This window comes from Macrosteles quadrilineatus, unplaced genomic scaffold, assembly GCF_028750875.1.
Source record: "Macrosteles quadrilineatus isolate MER2022 unplaced genomic scaffold, UCM_ALF_1.0 Scaffold_8__2_contigs__length_117827958, whole genome shotgun sequence".
NCBI classification, from domain to species: domain Eukaryota; kingdom Metazoa; phylum Arthropoda; class Insecta; order Hemiptera; family Cicadellidae; genus Macrosteles; species Macrosteles quadrilineatus.
In genome coordinates, this window is record NW_026542601.1 from 53737158 (window position 1) to 53758181 (window position 21024).

The 21024-nt window shown below is 33.9% G+C and overlaps 1 protein-coding gene across 3 annotated transcripts in view; it reads left to right on the forward strand.

Annotated features, from left to right (window-relative positions):
* The window catches only part of LOC128999642 (dual specificity tyrosine-phosphorylation-regulated kinase 4-like), a 161443-nt gene that overhangs the window by 86180 nt on the left and 54239 nt on the right, over positions 1 to 21024 (forward strand). The window contains exon 2 of one of the 3 annotated variants that reach the window (XM_054426255.1): positions 11815 to 11862. The exons of the other annotated variants lie outside the window; for them this stretch is intronic. Coding sequence (XP_054282230.1) covers positions 11815 to 11862 — 48 coding nt within the window. The remainder of the gene's footprint in view (positions 1 to 11814; positions 11863 to 21024) is intronic. 3 annotated transcript variants of the gene reach the window in all.

A 21024-nucleotide genomic window follows, 5' to 3' on the forward strand; every position in this document is an offset into this window, starting at 1 on the left:
TTGTATTGAATGGACTATATTTAATGATATGACCAGCATCAGAAGATCAAAGTTAGTGCTGTGTTGTTGCCGCAAGTGTACTTTTTTCCAAAAGTGTCTGTTGTGAGGGGTTTTTGTGAGCCGTATACTCGACTAGTGGATACTTTGTCTGGAAGGGACTATGTAATGATATGACCAGCATCAGATGATCAAAGTTAGTGCTTTGATGTGGCCTCAAGCATATATGTCCAGAAGTGTTAATTATGAATCTACTCACTTACATCGTTACTTTCGGTCTAGAAGTGGCTATTGATGCGATTCTAGAATGTAAGAATGTAAAGTTAGGGGTGCTATTCTTACTTACATACAGCTCCATACAGATTGATAAGTGTTCGTTGCTACTCTAACAAGTAGAGTTGTCCACATGGGTTTATCGTACGAAGTCTCCTGTATTTGTGGTTATTCAGTGTCAGGAAGTGGCTACAGATGAGACATTAGGAACCAGCGTCAGCAGTTGCAAAGTTAGTGCTGTAAGGTATCCTGGGTCGAGCTCTGCCATCCCTCCTTGAGATCACAAGACAGTGGGCTGGGCTTACCATTATTTAAAGTTCGGATGTGTTTGAGATTCGCATCAGCTGACTATGGTTTAGTGTTATGACCACACATTCGGATTGATTAGAATCATTAATGTACTTAAAAGTGTATTCGTAAGTGTGTACAGTTTATTATAATGTTAGGTTTGGAAATATCTATAATCGATGGGAACTTTTAGCCTTGAGTCAGCTAAAACAAGATAAAGTTGCCGCACTAATCCTCATTGTTATTGCTTCTCTGTGTTAGATTTCAATTGCAGGTGTCTGTAGACAATTCAAAAATAGTCTATGCCTGGGTTAGTTAACTGCAAAATGGTGTAGTTTAAGCGAATTATTTGTTAGGATTTGGTGGATACGTCGTATTCTTTAGCTACCTGAGGTCAAGAAGTGTCTCTCGTCTATCAAACTTTATATTGGGCCTGGAAGTCTCAGCGTAGCTGTAGCTGAAGTAAATACGCACAGCACAAACATACGTTAACAATATTTGCGTACAGATGATGAAAATGTTCAATAGTTTAACGACGTAATGATCTCAGTGTCAAATGAATTTTAATTTCTCATGGTATTTCATAAAGTAAGTGATTTTCTTGATAAGCGTCTATTTAATGTTAAACTTTAAATGGAACCGCAAAAGGCAATCATCAAAACATATGAATCTCATTATTTGACTTAATTTGCTGGCAAAACAGTTTTAGTTGTTGTAATCTACAATGCAGTTCAACGAACTTTGTCCCTGCCTTGAGAAGGCCGATTGTTGTATCAGTCAAAGTTTTGTTTTGCTTGTTACTTTGCTATCTCCAAGCGAGTTCTAAATAGAACCTTCAATGTAGTTTGTTCTAAGGCTTGGTTATGTAATTGACAATACTGCAAATATAAGTTTTGTGTTGGCTAACATTAGTTTGTTTTTGCTTGAACGTTTTGGAGAAAGACGTTGACGATATATTTAATGGAAAGTGCTTGGTTTTGTGTGAAAATAGTATCAAATCCAAGAAGTATTACCGTAAATTATTTAAACATTGGACGGCTAAAAATCTCTTCATATCTTTTCTCCTCGTTTAAAAAACGAATCATTTGGAATTAAGGAGATGAAATGTACATTTTTCTCACATTTACGCTACCACGTGGACACTGTTGCCTTAAAAACGTGTTTAAAAATTTTGTGCAATTCCAACCATAGATATAGTAGTAGATATGGTAGTTATATATTGATGCTTCCAACTCATCGTATTCAATCATAAGATCATGGGGTTGCCGGTCAATAGCATGTACATGTGTAACGCATTAGCCCTGAGGTCAACATCTCACTTCAATGAGAGTGACTGGTTCAGGGCTAGAACCCTAGTAAATCCACAGAAGCTTAAGGGTTTGAACCACTTTTAATGACGTGTTGCAAGTAAAAATGTGTTTTTTTTATAAAATTGTATCGTATTCACTAGCAAAGCTCGGTCCCCTTTCCCCCAGACCCACAGGACATTGGCGACGCAACGACGCGTTCTATTTATACCCCCAATGTCGCGTCGGGTAGCGTGCACCCCACCTGACTGCATTATTGATAATAATACCATTACACCATTGCGTGGCTTTACACATAAAACCGACCGCTCGCTCCATCTCGTGTTTTTGTTACGTTTTTCCATTTCAAATGCAATTTATGATGCCAATGTAATTTCAACTGACTAGTACGCTATCATCCTTATAAATTTAGGTAGCTCTCGAAATAGCTAATAGGAATTGGGTTTTATATTACAATCTTTTCAAACAAATCCGATAATAGTAATCACACACTGGCATCTTTACACCTACAGTAGGTTCTAATGCACAACAATTACATAAAAAAAATTGCAGTAGAGCCTCGTGAAACAGTTTCTCGTGGAATTATCGAGTGACGCTCGCAAACAAGGTTGGATTCTTATAGAGGTTTGCAATAACATGTGATTAGGGGTAATATCAAATCAAAGTATTTGAAGAATCCACTTGTTATCAAGAGTGTCTTGCTATCGAGGTTCCACTTAACAAGACAACCATGCTTACATTTGCACCCTTTTGTATAACATTTCTTTTCCATATCTAAGTAAAACATACCTTCACGCGTAGGCAATGCTTTGGAGGCTTTACACTTTCTTTATTTTGCTAAATAGTAGTATAATTTCTTTTAGTTAATTTGTCAATGTTCTCTGGTTTGTAAATTATAAATTTGTATCCATACTGTAGTTATAAATACAGAGTGTTTTTTTACTAAGCCCAAATTAGAACTACTTTGAAGCCGCTGTATAATGACAAAACAAGATCATATGTTGGCATCCCTGTTTTCTTTACTTCATTGCCAATCAGTGCATAGTTATCTTTGAGGTTTAGTGTTAACTTATTGGGAATTTGTTGTAAATAAAGCTCAACATGGAGTTTTGACAACCTTAAATTAGAGTATGTCAACACGTTTTAAGGTGCAGTTAAAATTTAAAATATTAATCATTATTTAACATCATGGCCTAGTCAACTTTACAAATCTTTTCAGCAAGTATAACTAACTGATATCCAGAAAATTTTTCATGTTAAATTTCAAATGTCCAAAACTGCAGCAAGAAATAAAGGTAACATTTTAGCTAAGCTTATTTTCGCTCAACATGCGCCAGGAAATGCATTAAATGCATTCGAGACCTGAAAGTATGATTGCAACTCGAACACTCCCACAACCCTATAGTATGAGGGGAGGGTATGACGTCATAAGCTGATGTTTCCCTCCAAATTGGTCCGGAGCCTTTAATGTGGCGGTAAATGCCACTCGTCCACCGCTGTACATTGTCCTTGCTTTATGAGGTTGTGCCGCTTCATTATTTTTAAACGGTCTTTCAGTCGGGCGCTTTCCCTGAATAGCGAGCAAATTGATCTTATATTTACTATAAGGCTGAAAAATAGTCGTCTATGTTAGAGTAAACTATGGACATTTGATGTTTCTAGTGTTAAGTATGTACGTGCAGGGTAAACAACCTAACTTTGCCATCATTTAGTCAATCAGAAACAAATCATATTTGCAAAACTTTAAATGGATACTTAGCTTCCTTTTATAATGATTATTAACATTATTTGATGAGTATTATAAAAAACATTTCTTATTTTATGTGGATCTCCGAAGCTAATATTGCTTTATAATGATAGGTCTACTGTTTTTATGATTTCTGATGGTGTTTGCTAACAAATATTTTAAGGATATTTTCGATGTTGTACATTTCGGAACAGAGTCCTTGTATCTCTGATGACGGAAGCGGAAAGGCGTAGTTCCTCGACCCACCGCAGCGCTGCAGTCGCGCCGTATGTGTGAATACATTGTTGTCTCCAGTATAAAAGAGTCTTGGTGTTTTGTCCTTGCTTCTTGGTTTGCAAGGCTGTAACTTTATTTCGCAGACACAGTAGTTTCATTTTAATGTAAAAATATCATACATTTTTTCTACGAAAAATTTAACCTAATATCCTAACACTATTTCATATCATTATTAGGGCCATCGATTTAGTATGGTAATGGTAATGGTTAGGGGTGGTGTGGTAATGGATTTGGTTTTGGTAATGGTAGTGGTGATGGTGGTGGTGGTGGTGGTAGTTTGGTGATGGAAGGTGGTAACTTCACTATAAGTAGTACTGTATTATCAAATGAGTATGCTAGGGCTTTCTGAAGCAATCCAAAATTGAAAATGAGATAGGCCCAGGGTATGAAAGACACTTCTAGCCTGAGTTGTGATCTATGCTGTTTTTGTCACTCTGTGACATCATTAAATTTAGGCTAATCTGTTTTACAACTCCAAAATAAATGGTTTTACTATTACAAAAGATACTGAACTATTTCGTTGATTTGACATGAGTTAAGTTATATTTAACTATTATATTACTCTGCCATCGTGATTTTAAAACTGCAATGTTCAGAACACTTCTACACTTTTATTACTCTGATATGATTTCTATAAAAGGGTAATTTACTATAGTTATATGTGCAACGTCACACGATAATAAATACAAATTAATTTTGTTAATATGATAGTAAATCTATCAACGGGAACAAAATTTCTTGAAACACCGCTAGAGATTTACAACGGGGGGAAATTTACAACTGACGTACTCGACTCCAGCTGTTCGTTCTTACCTTACCGATATATAGCACTAATTTACCCCACAACGTATTGGAAACAGCCGTTTTCCTTGCAGTATGACGAAACATAACATTGTTGCCAACAACTCTTTAACAATTCTTTCTCAACTATGGTAATGAATCTTATTATGTTGACTTTGACTCGCTAACCCCTCTCTAATTAGTTGCTTCTTAACATAATTGGAGTGATGGCAAGGGTGCGTTTCCCTCGTAAGCCTTTAAGAGCTCCTAAACAAGTGTAAGTAAGGTTTCATGCATATTCAGCGACGTGCCTGCCTCATTTACGGCTTCTATAGTGTAAACATTGATTTGAGACGTGAAATCCTACAGTCTATGGTCCATTGTTTATGTTGTAATAACGGCTGTGCGTCTTAAATGTATCTGTTAAAATAAGTAGTAGATGTCCTCGATTTAGGGGTTATTTGTACGTGTAGATAAAAAATACATTTTTTATGAAAAAATAATGACTATTTTAATAATTTAAAGTACCAGGGGACCGAGCTTTGCTCTTGGGGTTTAATTTTTCTGTGACGTTAAAAAATAAACATACCTACATGTATACAATGTCCATGCTATTATAAAATACAGTCTAAAAAAATATGTAATAACACAAATTATATAACATCATTTTCTCGTGGTCACGTATTGGTGCTATTTCCACGAACATGTCGATCAAGTGATTGAATAATTACCACCATTGTAGGCCTAAATAAACACGCATTACACAGTAAAAAAAATACCAAAATAAAAATTCTGCATTTAGAAATATTATCATGACAGTCTAAGCCATAGTATAGGCTTATGACTTAATGTTTTAATCTCATATTTTGTATCTTAAATCATAAAAGAAATTTATATAGTTTCAAACTGAAATGTTTAAAAACATGTTTGCACCAGTACTTTTTCCAAACATAGAAAGATCGAAAACCGGTTGGTTACGCATTCCAAAACTTGCTTTTATTTTGTTTTGTAGCTTTATATGTTAGAAGTTATAATTTACTTGATAATATTTCAGGATGTTAATGTTAATTCTCCCAGGTTACACTTGATCTCTGTATGAGATAAAAATTACAATGTGTCAGATACAAAAATTAATAGTTTATGGAAGAGGTGATGTAGCTTATTAATAAAACAAATATTGGGGATTTATACTGTATCAGGATACAAAAGAAAATTTGACAGACTCAATGGGTTTTTACCCAAAAGTAATTAAAAGTAATTGTTGTTTGTAACTTTTGATTCAGTAATACTACGTAAACTTCCAAGTGAAAATGTTAAAACAACGCCCAAATACAGTCACACTCTCGAGATGCGAGTATTTACAATACTTTGATGTTTACAATACCCCAGATACATGTAACAATACCCCAGATACATATTTTGTTACTGCGTTCCTGCTACCACACATTTCACTTTATCAATATCAAACATAGTTTAATAATGGTTGAAAATCATTATACTGTACTATCTAATTAATCTAAAATGTTGGTCTGTTTATTAAGATAGATTATAAACAAATGTAAATAGAAACTTTGGTTATTCTCTGTGGTTATAAGTTAAGCTTTAAGTCTGGTTTTCTAATACTAAATAAGTGTCTTTTTATTGGTGATTAATTAAGAAAAAGCTATAAACTTGACTGACCTACATTGTACGCCGTTCTGGATACATAAGTCTTTATAAGATCTCGGCTTGGAACATTGCCAAAAGTATTATTTTGTTTAACCGATATACATTTGATATCCAAGGGTTGTAATTTGGTTGTGCAATTTTGATTTTAAAAAGTTCTAAACAGTTTTCTAAGGTGATTGGGGCTACAGTCTTTTTTGAATACACACAATAGTAATAGTAGGTCGATTTTAATCATAAATAATAATTAGTTTAAGCATAAATAAATAATTAACTGATTATATATTACGTAATTGAATACAAATAATATTTGCACAGTATATGATAAAACATTTAAATACAACACATACAGTATACATACTTGCACTACACATAGTTTTAACTCATTTTGGATTTTTATCACACACAATGGTAGCACATGGTTAGTTACATTTTGATGTTACACAATTTTTATACATATGAGATGTTACTACTCAATGTTAGCTCTTATTGGATTTTAATGCAGAAAATGTTAAATAACATAATATGTTTTGATTACGCATGATGCAACTTAATTATATTTTGATTCAACATAATGTTAACAGTTATTAAGATTTCAATCACACAATATAAACATGTTAGATGTGACAACACAAAATGTCAACCCCTCTACTGATCTATATGCTTCATCAGCTGTAGTATGCAAGCTATTTATAGCTTCATCGGACAGACTACATGCATGACTGGTTAGCAAGACTGGTGTGAAAAGATCAATCAGGTTCGTGGCATGTTTTGTAGTTGGTTTTATACGATGTACGTCCTATATTTAGCCCTGTACTTAGCACGTCAATGTCTTCAAGCTGTTGCTTTTATATCCATAAAGGAGTCGTGTACCACCAAGCTAATGCTATATCAGGCAATAGTTGAATACTCATGATAAACTTATAAAAATCAGTACTTTTCACTCTATATTTACTTCTTGCTTTGTTTTCTACCAAAACTTCACGCACATGGCCAATATGGACGGGCAAATGTAAGGTGAAAAGAAACCTTCAACCTTTTAAACAAATTTTAGGTAAATTTCAGTTTTTCAGTCTATTTTTATTTCCTCTGTGGGTTTACCGCAGTACTCCAGTTACGTGTGCAGTGCTAGTGGTGCTACAAGTAATCATATCGACACAATCACATATGGGGCGGCCCACATATAAACATGTGAACACTAAAGTCCACTTGTCACGAAGCCTGCATGTTACTTTGACGTTTTGTCGCTTACCTTCAGTTCCGAACTTTCAAAAGCCACCGTGTAGTAGAAACTAGGAAGACACCGATGCAAACCTTGTTATTAGTTGTAAACTATGTTTATGCTAATGGGAGAACACATTTGTTTATCCTATCAAAACATGTATTTGATAAATATTTTTTTAAAGAGAGATGAAAATGCTTACACACAAGTATACACTCAAGTGATTTAGTACACTCCCGCTAAGGAAATATCCCCCAGAATTATCCTTACCAATGAGATGATTCCAAAAAAGGTGTACCTGAACCTTGTTGAAACCTTATTTTAATGGCTAAATAAAAAATCCACTACTGTGTTTATCTATAACCAGTTAATTTTATCCACTCTACTTCCTTTGGGCAAAATGAATATGGTATGTAAGAATCTGGGTTAAATTAAATCTAATGTGAAATCTAAACAACAATCCACGCAAGCTGTGCATTGCGGAATGTCAGATTATTATTAATTTGTAACATTAACAAAATCTTGGCCTATTTTACTCAACTTTTTGTGGAAGCCCTAGTGTAATTTATTTACTTAAAAATGGACCAGAAACATACCACCTTAAAATAGTCTTAGCAATTTACCATACGGATCATAAATTTATAAGAAATTTTGTTTATCCATCGTTGTAGTCAGAGTTTGATTCACATAAAAAGATTAATTACTAAATTTAGTTGACTTAACTGGCACACAGTTCAAGCTAAATATGAATGCAATGTGAGTGCAGAATGGCGAAAAATTATGTGTGTAGCTATGGTTCAGACTAAGATCAAATGTTTCCTTTATGTATTAAATGATATTTTTAATTACATTAAAACTATTATCAAGAACAGCTAGGTCTATATAAACCCCATTACCTTTCAAGGCTGAACCTTCTGATCGCACTGAAACCATTAAGCTAACTTGAAGAAAATATTTAGCATAATATATTTTGCCAAGTGTTCTAACAGGTTAGGAATTCTGACGGAAGTGTTAGTTATTACCGTGGGATTTCCAACGAGTAAACATCCTCCTTATTCATACCACTTCCCGATTTTCCAGTTTTCCTGAGTCCATCACAAAAGTGTTTCCATCATAACCAAGGTGTTAACGAACAAGTGCCTTCGCCTTCTTCACTCCCACGTCGATGCTGTCTACTTCCTTCATCTAATGTACATTTGATTGACAGCTAATCTTAATCATGTGTCCTCCAGAGCTACCAACCGATGTTCGTACCAAGGTTGGCCTACCTGTTTATGGTAACAGTAACAGGGGTTTCCGGAAATTGAATGGGGAGCGCGTGGTTTCAAATTACGGTTCCGATACAAAAATACATTTTTTTAAATTATTTATTTAGGCAGTTAATTTATCTAACACCAAAGCTACACAATACCAACTTTAATTAACATTTAATTTGTTTCAATTTTTAAGTACATTCTAAGAAAGACCGCGTATTAAACATTGAATTTTCCAAATAAATAGCTGAAAACTTTACTTGAGTTCTACCAAAATTGTTGATACTATCAAGAGTGAATCAACAGGGTGTAAATTTTCCGGGGAAACCGCACAGTGTTTGTAGTTGAGGCATGTAATCCCGGTAAATTACAAAATCCACAATGTTGACAAAAGCTGTCAATACCTTGTCCGTCGTTGCAGCCGGTGGAGGGGGTAAAAGTTAGGGGGGCAAGGGGGGTAAGTTGCGCCGCAGCGTTGGAGGGCTATTGTTCGCTGAGCTGCTCAAAAAATAAACCAACGTAACTTTCTGACAGCTAATTAATTGAAAACTTTAATACCTCAAGGCAGCTGACAAATTGATTTAGAGAATTTGATAAAGATTAAATTCGCCAACGGTTACAGTGAGTTTGAAGGCAGTTTACTGTAGGCTGTAGGTAGGTTTTTGCGAAATAAATTTTGTGGTACGAATATCTGTTTATTATTTATTTTGGCGGAAGCACTTTCTTGCAAATCGATTCATATTTCTACCAAAGAATAAAGAGAAGTGACTTTTCTTAGTTCTGGGTTTCTAGGAGTACAATAAACGAGGAATTACGTTTGTGAATGTTACTATGATAAATGGGGTATATTAATGGTCGAGTGGTTGACTGCCTAAAGTAGTCATTTAACAATCTGGAATTCGACGGATCTATCTTAGGTTAGCCAGTAGTTTTGATAGTTCAAAACTGAGCCTAGTTGTGTATTCGGGCTTTTAAACCTTCCTATAGGAACTAGATAAATATTTGAATTCTTAGTATAATAGACTATTAAAAGTGTTAGCATTATAGAAATAGCATAGCTAACTAGACGCAGGAGTATCAAATACAAGGTATTAATCGAAGTTTCATACAATTGACAAACCAACATCGAAATATACTTGTAAACCGTTAAAAGTAACTTTCACAATAAATCGATTTAAAGTGCAAGAAAAAAATTAAAAATAAAATATACATAGGAGATTATTAAACAGATTAAAGTTACAAGAAGTCAACAACAGCAAAGTGTTCAACAGCATTACAAGTAACATTAGTATTGGGATTATTTACAGAAATTATAGAGTAAACATGAAAAGTCTTTAATCTGTGGTATTAGGGTTAGAAATTGGGTTAGAAGTTAACCAGTACATTAAATAAAATAAATACATTTACAGTTGAACTGTTAGCCATTTAATCTATTTTAGGATTGAAATCATAATAGTTTCAAAAAGTTTTTAGGCTACTTTTCCTTAATGCATTGTAACATAGTTTTTCAACATCGTGATCCATTATCACACAACATCGTCCAAATAGCTTTTATCTTATGGAAAATATTATATAAATAAAAACCACTTCAGGAAAAGTGTCCAAAATGTGCCCATTATTAACGTTGTTTTAACACGTTACATTGAAGTCAACATTATGTTTCCCTCCTTCAGCTATAAACCTTAGAAGACTATTTCCCCTTTATGTTTGCTGCTAAGTAAGGTAAGCAATTAAGCCAGTCGCCAGATATTGCAGTCTGACCTGTCATGAGTTTTGTAGTCTGTTGCTTTTCAGGTCACACACTTCTATCTGGAGCATTGTTGCCTTCTTATTATCCTTTGTCTCTCAAGATTTGGGTCAAATGATGATCAGATAGACTTCGGGTTTCACATTATACCTTAGTTCGTTTTACCTAACCTTTGTTCGTTCGGTTGAATCCTGAATTAATGTATTATCGTATTACGTTTTGAATCTTTTATTTTTAAGTATTCTTGTCCAATTGTGACGAAGTAAACTATTCCGGAAATAAATAGCTCCGGAAAATTTTATGTTTTCAATATGATTCCTTATGTACAGTAGTAGTTCGTTTCTACGTAGCCTTTTTTCACCAAGTAGAAAACTAAAACTGGATTTGAATCCATAATAATTACACACATCGCAGGTCGTAATATATCAAAATACAATTGACTTATATACTAAAATACTTCTGTTGACAGGTTTGAAGAATATAGTTCAATATAAAGTGCTACTGTTACTGTTTTGTTTGTTTTCTTTTGTTTGAATACTGTACTTAACTACAATATACTACTACAACGCAAACTACGATGAGCTATAAAATATGCTATACAGCCCTCTAAATAATTGATGTTTAAAAGATACGCGTATTAGAGAGTAACCTTTATCTTACAGCAACAAAATCCGGTTGACCAAATAGAACTGTTTGGCTGCTACTTTAATTTGAGAATGGGGTCTTTATTTAATCGTAGTGAATTAGTAGAAGTAATATTGTAAAAGTTTAGTTAATATAAAAAAAAAAAACAAGCAATGTAACAACTAGCAAAAAGAGAATAATTGAGTGCATATCAAAAATTCATATCCACAATTGTATTTTAATCTGAAAACTATGTTTACGTATGATCAACTTTCAATCAAATGGGTATATTTTTAAAATGTCCTTTCCGAGAATAAACTTTAAATCTTGTCTGCGCCCAACAACTGCAAGTTTTGACGATAAGCACTTTAACAAGTGCCTGCAACTTGCTACTCAAGGTCTAGCTAGATAAGTTGCATGTTTCATGTTCTAGGCACACGTTCTGTAACATGTAGCTGTATTGTTCCACACACGTACCACTACTGTACTTTTAAACAAGATACGAAACTAAAAACACTAATTATTATAATCCTCTTGGTGCGAAACCTAACTGATAGTTCTGTTGTTTATACATTTTGTGATTATTGTGCTGACATTTTGTTGACAGTGAACTAATAATTGTTTATCACTTGCAGGTGAGTGTCTCGAGTATATCAGCAATATCTCATACGTTGCGGAAGGGCGTGAGTATCTTTCGAAGTGTTTTAACGTTTGTCATGACTCACTTTTTATCTGAATTAGAAAACATTGTACCTAAACTATGTCGAGGATGTTGATGATATCCATATCGATTAAATCACTCTAGCATTGCGGAGTTTCAAAAGATTTTACGTTTATTGTATGTTTTTTACAATAAATCTGAAATATGTTATAATCGATTGAACTGTATCATGATCTCCATCCTGCAACCGTTGTGATATTTTCAAGGGGAAACATAGCACATGTATACAAAATATTAATTTACAAGTTTTATCTGCGGCTCTAGTATTAAAATTACATGTTCAATATAAAATATAAAGCAATTTAATTTGTAAAGTATTCGTCCAACAAGTATGAAATATCTACATTTAAAACTTTAGTGGAATACCTCATGAATTAGTATCAAAATTTGAGATGTAAATAACTGTGTCTTTTTTTTTAAACCCTACGATTTCACCTTTAATCTTGCTAATTTGATTTTAAATAACTATTTAAATACAGTTCGTGGAAATGCGTTCTATTGACGTATTACAGATTTCCAAATATATATACATCGTTGGCAATATTACGCAGTTATAAACATTAATCTTAGTGGAATTTTGCGTGTTACTCCCTTGTAGCCTCACTTGGCTGGATCATTTACAGACAAACAATATTTTTAAAATGGTCTTTGTTAGCTGGAGTGTATAGATTATGAAGGTCTAGTGTTAAACGGTATAAATAACCGACCACATATGAGTATGGACCACTCAGGGCCGGATCGCTACTATATTGCGACATACACAAGACATCAGTGTGACTATAGTTGTATTGTGTATTCCTTCTGCGAAATAGTTGTCTACGCGATTACAGCCGCATTGTGATTGTCTTGTGGCATTTTAGGACGATCAAATATAGTATTGATTATAGGAGAATTGTTCTTACCTTGTGGCCCAACCTTTACGAGTAAAAACAAAGGAAATTCATAACTATCAATGCATTTACACTTCATTCCACTATTTGCGATGTGCCAACAAATTTATTTTTAGAAGTTTGAGGCAAGTGCATCCAACAAAGACCAAGGCCGCGCTATAATGAGATAGTCTCGGTCTGCCGCCATACAGATATGGCTGTTATCATTTTGACGTTAGTTTCGAAGACAAACACGTCAGCAGTTTAAGGTGTAATCTTGCTATTTGCAGTGTGTACAGTTAACTGTTTATACATTTGTCAAATTGCAAGTAGTGACGTTTTACCAGTCAATTCTCTTAAGACGTATATTTTGGTATGTTGGAGTATAGTGCTGTCAGTGACAGTTTTTCTAATAGACGCAGCTATACTTTTGTTTGTAAACGTTGTCTTAGGTTCACGTGTAAAACCACGACCACTCAGTGTGCTTTTATTAGACACAAATATAATCAAATCTATACAAAGGAAATGGTGAAATTCAAATATCAAATTTGTATTGAATTTGTACTACGTAAACAGGCAATGACTGTTTAACCCATTGATGGAGTGTGTTACTGCTATTAATCCGATTGGCATCTGCAATTACAATGTTTAACTTTAAAATCATTACTTTGATAGATGGGATTGTTGAATTTCACTGTACCCTATTGACTAGGCATCCACTATTATCCGATATGACGGTATAGTGATCGTGATCCTTACCTTTAGGAGGATCGTGTGTATGCGCATACACTATCAGCTGAACTTGCTGAATTAATAATAAGAACTAACACGTAGCTGTGTGTTATTTCACTTATCTCCGTGTGAAGAATTGTGCTCACTTTGAGACGTGTAGATTATTTGAGTTAATCTAACTTTTTCTATCTTATTTGTTAGTGTAAGCTATAATGCGAAGCAAATCATGTAGCTAACTAACCTCTCAACACAATTTTCCCTCTTTTATTATATGTTCCATCCTAACATTAATTTAGTCCAGCTAATTACTTTACAATTTTTAATGTTCAAGAATATTCTTAATAAATAAAACCAAAAGAATGTTTATTTTGCATCCTAAAATGTATTACTACTATTAATCTATGTCCCAAGGTTTCCAGGAACACCTACACTTTTCCAAAGGTAACACAATAATATTTAACTATAGTAATAAACCAATTAACACAAATGAAAACTCCATCACGTGGTTGGCTGTTTAAACACACATTCCTACAAGATTAGAACATTAGTGAGCTATTTATATCCGTTTCGATCAAATTATGGCCTACAGATGTAGACGGGTGCCAACTTCTTGTGTTAAGCAAAGATATTCTTAAAATACTCCGCGATTCTACTAAAATGTCAATGAACTTGACTTACTAGGGGGGTCGTTCCAACCATCCTACAAAGCATTTGGCATTTTTGAGACAGTTAAACCGGATTAAAACAGTTACATTACCCACATTTCAGGGGCAAAATCTTGCAGTAAATCCCGGATTTCTAAAATGGTATTATTTTATCAGGTATCACTACACAATATCGACTGGCACTAAGGGTTTGATTTTGGTGACATAAACTGTTCCGTAGTTGTTTCCTTCCTATTGCTCAAACTGTTTAGCTTAATCGGTATTTTTGTCTATAAGGTTGTAAAGAATGTGTCTAACTTATGAAATATGTTTATGTTTATGTTAATAACTTATGTGTTGTAATGTGTAGTTTTGGAGTTTCATTTTTTGTTATATCAAGATATTTTCTATATTCTTTGGCCATAAATTTAGTCATTCCATTGAGTTATTCCAGTGTACTTAACTCCATAAATATTGCCTATGGCATGTGCTTCATGTAACGTAAACTAATATAACATTAAGTGTTTAGTCTCTAATTTCTTCCATAACAAATCTGTAAAACCATTTTTAGTCCCATTAAATCTCTCTCCAGTCTTGTTTACCAAAACCGCGCCAGCTGTAAAGTAGTACACGGCTCTCTTTCATTGAAGTAACGCGGAAGGTGGAAAGATTCATCTCGTCGAATTTGACGGGCGAACGTGAAGAAGCAATTTGTTGCAAGTCAAGGATCCGCTGTAATTGGCCTTTAAATACAGTCCTTCTCCTCAATCTTCTTCTTCTTCTCCTCTGCTACTGATGCAGTTGTGCTTCCATCCGGGAACTCAAGGTGTAAACAATCAGCTGTAAATTTAAGAGGTGTTGATGTTGTAGATCGGACGGTTGTTTGGGTTTTAGTATAATCAAATCCCAACCGTATTAAACGAGTTGTCCTTGTAATTTGTACTATATGTTGTTGAAAAGGTATGCCACAGTGACTTTTACTTTGCTAATGTGTATAAAAGTATAAAATAAATTGAAATACTTTGACAGGAAGATAACTTTTAGCCTACATTACCATCGGTTAATGTTTTGTCTACTAAAGTAGACAACACATCAATGGATCTAAAATTATTTTCATAATATTTGATGTGACAAAAAATATGCTATAGGATGTTTGAACAAACTCAACTCCTTGATGGCCTTAAGATGTTACTCTTACTAGTTGCTAGCATAGGAAACAAGTATTACCATACTGAAATCTTTTAAGTAAAAAGCTTAAGTTTCGGTTTTATGTATATTTTTTCTCTTTTGTGTGTTATGTATTACTGGTTCTTAGTTATTCATAAATAATAGAAGTGTAGTTTAGTGATAAACTTATAATTTTTGTTTGACTCACTGCAAACCCGCATATTCTTCACTTTCAGTATCTATGAGGAAGAGAGGAACAGATGTTTTAGAGCCCTGTCTTGATCGTTCTTTGTTCTCAAAGCTTGACTTTTCTTTGTTGTAAACAAAAAATCCCGGTGTAGTTGACAAAGTCAACAGATGACTGTGACTGCGATGTTGTTTACCAGCTGATCCGTCATTCCAGACACAGCTGTTGAATCCTCGTTCTGTCTTGAAGGATTTATCTTGTAGGAAATAAAATATCCCGCAAAATAAAAACCTTTTAGTACCATCTTTAACTATTAATACAACGACAATGGTACAATCATTGACTGTAGTATTAAGTTGCTTTTTCAAATGCTATTGAGTTTTATCATTGTCTTATAGTAAAGTACTTTAAACATCTAAACTATCTGGATCTGCTTTAGCCAATTATGTATTTGCACAGAACAGAATTGAACTGTGGGCTAGGGTAATAGTTGTATTTTATTCCTTAGCTTCTGATACGATAGTAATTCATGTGACATAAAATATCGTTGGTTTGACATCGAAAAACCTATTTCTTACTGATATTTACATTTTAAAATATAGTCCGTTTTTTTTAGAAATCCGAAGAATCTATGTTTGTAAAAAGGTTTTAGAGAATCGCTCAGTCTTACCTTTATTTCGTATAAATAAAATAAAAATGTTTCATATTTTACTGGATGGAAAGAAATCTATTACTGTAAAATCAAGCATACAGTCAGAGTATTCCCATTAATATTTCTTAACTTTCAACAATTAGTATGCGAATTCTTTTAAAATCGAATGAATTTGATCTCAATACAACTGTAGTTATTTGATTTAAAATTCCTAAAATGTTAAGCCAACGTTTCTCACTAAGTTTTTATTAAAACTGCTATAAACTTTTGATTAAAAAGCGTTATTACGATTTTACAAACATAATATTTTGCTCGAATGATTCGTTTGTTTACAGTAGCATTCATTAAGTGTTCTCGTTAGTCTTCAAGTCGTCGTTACGTGGAAGAACAAATTAAAATTCTTATAATTTATTTGTCCGTCATCATATTTTCTGTAAGAATGGATAATCTTTGTTACAGTTTATAATATCTTTAATATCTTTAAAACTGTTTAAAGTGTATCAAATATATCTATCAGCACAACTTTGCTTATCAAAACTTTAATACAATAATGATATAGTTGAGTTTCCCTAGCAGAGATTATTAAAACAATAAATCAATGAGGTTTTTCGTACTAAACTTGCTTTGATAAGCTCAGTAATACAGAATTATTTATACCCTCTTTATCTTGACCTTTAGTTGTAATAAGTTGGCTTATTACGTAATCGTTTTGTTCCCTGGTATATATTTTCCCATAAGTTGATTCTAGTTGCAATATTCTTACATAGGTTAAACACCAACTTATATTCATAAAATTATTTATCGAGCCCACTACACTTTACTTCAACGAGCTATAAGGAGTATGACAGTTGAAAAGGGTAATCACCGATTATGTATTTCTATCCATCATTGGAGCAAGGCCAGATAATTGTCAGCTTGTGTACCGAGTTCTTCGATTATTTTTCAACGTTCGGTTCCACAAAAAAATACAAGTAAAAAGTTAAACAGGATGACTGAACATTTGAGCACACATTGTTCGTTATTCATATAGTGATTATTTTTTGTCACACGAATTACATGAACGTATATTTAGTCTGCATCAATTTGATAATTTAGGTTACACTCAAAACGGTTTACAAACTATTTGCTTCGTCATATTTTACACCCCCTTGGTTTGACAAGTCATTTTAGTGTTTGAAAAATTACACAACGTTACGCTTATTCATCCTCAGCCACCAACCACCTGTCCTAAGATAGGATTACACCCAGCCACACGTATACGTATATCGATCTACACGCCTTACGCATATGCGGTGTGCCACAATCGGGTCAAGGCAACACTTACCTAATATACTTGCTTACACGCCCTGCATTCCGGCATCCCTATCTGCAGCGAACTGTAGGACCTCTCTATATCACTTGTCACTAAATACCTATATCGCAATTTCGCTCAAATAATGATGTGGGGACGAATATAAGGCGTATTCAACCCAAATATGAGCAGGACACGAGTGTGATATAAATGTGAAGCTTCATTACCGAGGACCTTTTATCAACCCAATAAACAGGGTCTGAGTTCAGACTCAAACCACAAAAAGTACACTGACTATCCTAAGGATTGAACCGGTGAGATTCGGATAGTATATTATAAGATATGTCATATAGATGGATCCATGTCAGTAAATACTATATAAAGTATCTGCAAAATGAAGCCTATAGTCTGTAAACTCATCATAAAAATTAATGGTTGAATGAAATGCCAAGTGTCAGTTAACGATCCGTTTCAGATTACAAACTCTTGTAAAAGCTAATCATGAAATATCGTCAACGGAATTGATGAGGTTATTCGAATTACTCAACAGAAAATTTAATCAAGTGATTATTGTTAGACAAGAGGTGAAACATTGCTGTTCAGTACAACAATAGAATAAACACCACTTTTAAATTAAACAATGTAGGCTATAGCAAATTTTAATAATGAAACCCTTTCCTTTAAACTATTTAGGCATTAACTACTTATAATTGTGTCTTTTGATTGTTTATAACTTCTTCAGCTGATGCAATTCCTCCCATGTATAGATAGCCCTTGATGATTAGAAGATCGACAGACCTGTATAACCAACAGAGTGTATCCAGTGCAAGGTCTAATACAGAATGGCTCAGATAAGTGCAAAGCACTTGACAGCTATCACTTGGCACTTAGCACTTGATCGCCCACTTAACTGTCATTCCCTACATTTCCAATGCCTCTTTGATTTTATCGGCCCCGAAAACAAGGCAGTCGCAGTAATCCCCCGTTTCCCTTGGTGTTCTGAAAATCCCATGAAGGAAACGAGGGTGTTTCAAAAAGTGGAATAGACCAATTGAAATCTGAGTTTTATAAATCATCCACAGTATTTACGGTTACATATCGGGGTGCAGGTTGATTATGACAGAATACAGATGGTCAAGCACAAGTCTTCTGTCCTGGGGATCCATGCTCAAATACAGCTAATCATCAACAAAGTTGAACTACAGTAGTGATAATGCGTGATCCAATGGTGCGAAGCCCACTTTAAAACGTGTAAGTCCAGCTATGTAGAAAAACAAAATTTTTTTCAGGCATAGAGGTTTCCTTTATGTTAGATATTCATCCACTAAAAACCATACAATAATTAGTCATCTTCAAAGTACTATAAACTAATAAACCTATCAAAACAAACTCATTTAAACATATTTACGTTCGATTATTTTGAGGTATATAATTTATTGGGAGCCAATACCGATTGTTCTGCAGTGCATTACTTTTAAACCAATATTTTCAAAACTTAAGTTACTTGAAATACTAACATTTCGAAGATTATACTAAGTAATGCTCAGTCACCCACATGAATAATTCCCAATATGAGCTTACCTAATATTTGGAAATTTCCCTGAGATCCCTAAACCAAAACTATTCCACACTCGAGATTACTCATACACAATACATTCGTTCTACGTTCGTGTGATTGTTAACATTTTCCACAGATTTATCCCCTCTCCTCTTCACTGTTGTTGTTGTTGTTGTTGTTGTTGTTGTATGGAGGGGGTGGGGGGTGCTCATTGTTTTGAGTTGTTACCTGGTCATTGCCCCCTGACGTAACCAAGGTCATGTCGCTTCATTTGTTGTTCTCCCACCTTGTACATAATGGCAGTTATGTGGATTCCCATGCTTTATATGCTCACTGGTTATACTCTATAATTGTACCCTTTTTTTGTTAATTTGTCCCTTACGAAAAACCATTTTAGTTAGGACCATGGTTGATGATTTTTAAGAAGTTGTGGAGAATTTTATCAATGATAAGTAACAGAATCGACGTTTCGAGATCTGGAATCTGACCCCGTCTTCAGGTAGAAAGGAACCTATAATATAACATCAATAGAATTACGATTTTACAGGGAAACACAATTGCTGGAAACAATATATGTATAAATGTTAAATTATAATGCCAAAATAGATAACACATAGCTAATAGAATGGACAAATAGGAAAATCCAAAGAGTAGTTAAAATTTAATTAATTTTCAGTAAACACATGAATTAAAAATGTAGAAGGGAGTATGAATTATCTATGGCCCTATTTTCCTTTATTAAGATTTATTTTTTCCACTATTAATCATTCTTCGTATACTGTAATTAGAGTGCAATATTATTGTCATTTAGTTGTTTTAGAAGTATTTATTTCGGAAGAAATACTGACTTTTTGGTGTTTCGTATTACTGTATTAACATTTAAAGAAGAGACAATTAATAAGAACAATTATTGAGTTTAAAATTAACCGAATACAAACATTGATAGTCCTATGTGGCCTACGTAATTTTGTAGATTAAAAAATAGTAAAAAATAATAGTATCTTTCAATTAATTTTCCCAAAATTATTATTGTTGTAAAGTATTCGTTTTTACTTTACAACAAAGTGTGAAAATCCGTAACTGCATTTAATTTTTAACCAAGCGGATATTTTCTTGAATGTGAAGTTTCCCATGACTTCATGCTTGAAACTCAATACAAGATTACTTCATCTATCAACATAGCTGTTGTCAATTCTGTGAACACTTGGGTTGAATTGAGGAAGCCCTTTGTACATTTAGATACCCTGATCCACTAGATATCACCAAAGCATTACTTTACTCGCTGAATTGAAACGCGAGTTAGTTGGCTTATTACGTAATCGTTTTGTTCCCTGGTATATATTTTCCCATAAGTTGATTCTAGTTGCAATATTCTTACATAGGTTAAACACCAACTTATATTCATAAAATTATTTATCGAGCCCACTACACTTTACTTCAACGAGCTATAAGGAGTATGACAGTTGAAAAGGGTAATCACCGATTATGTATTTCTATCCATCATTGGAGCAAGGCCAGATAATTGTCAGCTTGTGTACCGAGTTCTTCGATTATTTTTCAACGTTCGGTTCCACAAAAAAATACAAGTAAAAAGTTAAACAGGATGACTGAACATTTGAGCACACATTGTTCGTTATTCATATAGTGATTATTTTTTGTCACACGAATTACATGAACGTATATTTAGTCTGCATCAATTTGATAATTTAGGTTACACTCAAAACGGTTTACGAACTATTTGCTTCGTCATATTTTACACCCCCTTGGTTTGACAAGTCATTTTAGTGTTTGAAAAATTACACAACGTTACGCTTATTCATCCTCAGCCACCAACCACCTGTCCTAAGATAGGATTACACCCAGCCACACGTATACGTATATCGATCTACACGCCTTACGCATATGCGGTGTGCCACAATCGGGTCAAGGCAACACTTACCTAATATACTTGCTTACACGCCCTGCATTCCGGCATCCCTATCTGCAGCGAACTGTAGGACCTCTCTATATCACTTGTCACTAAA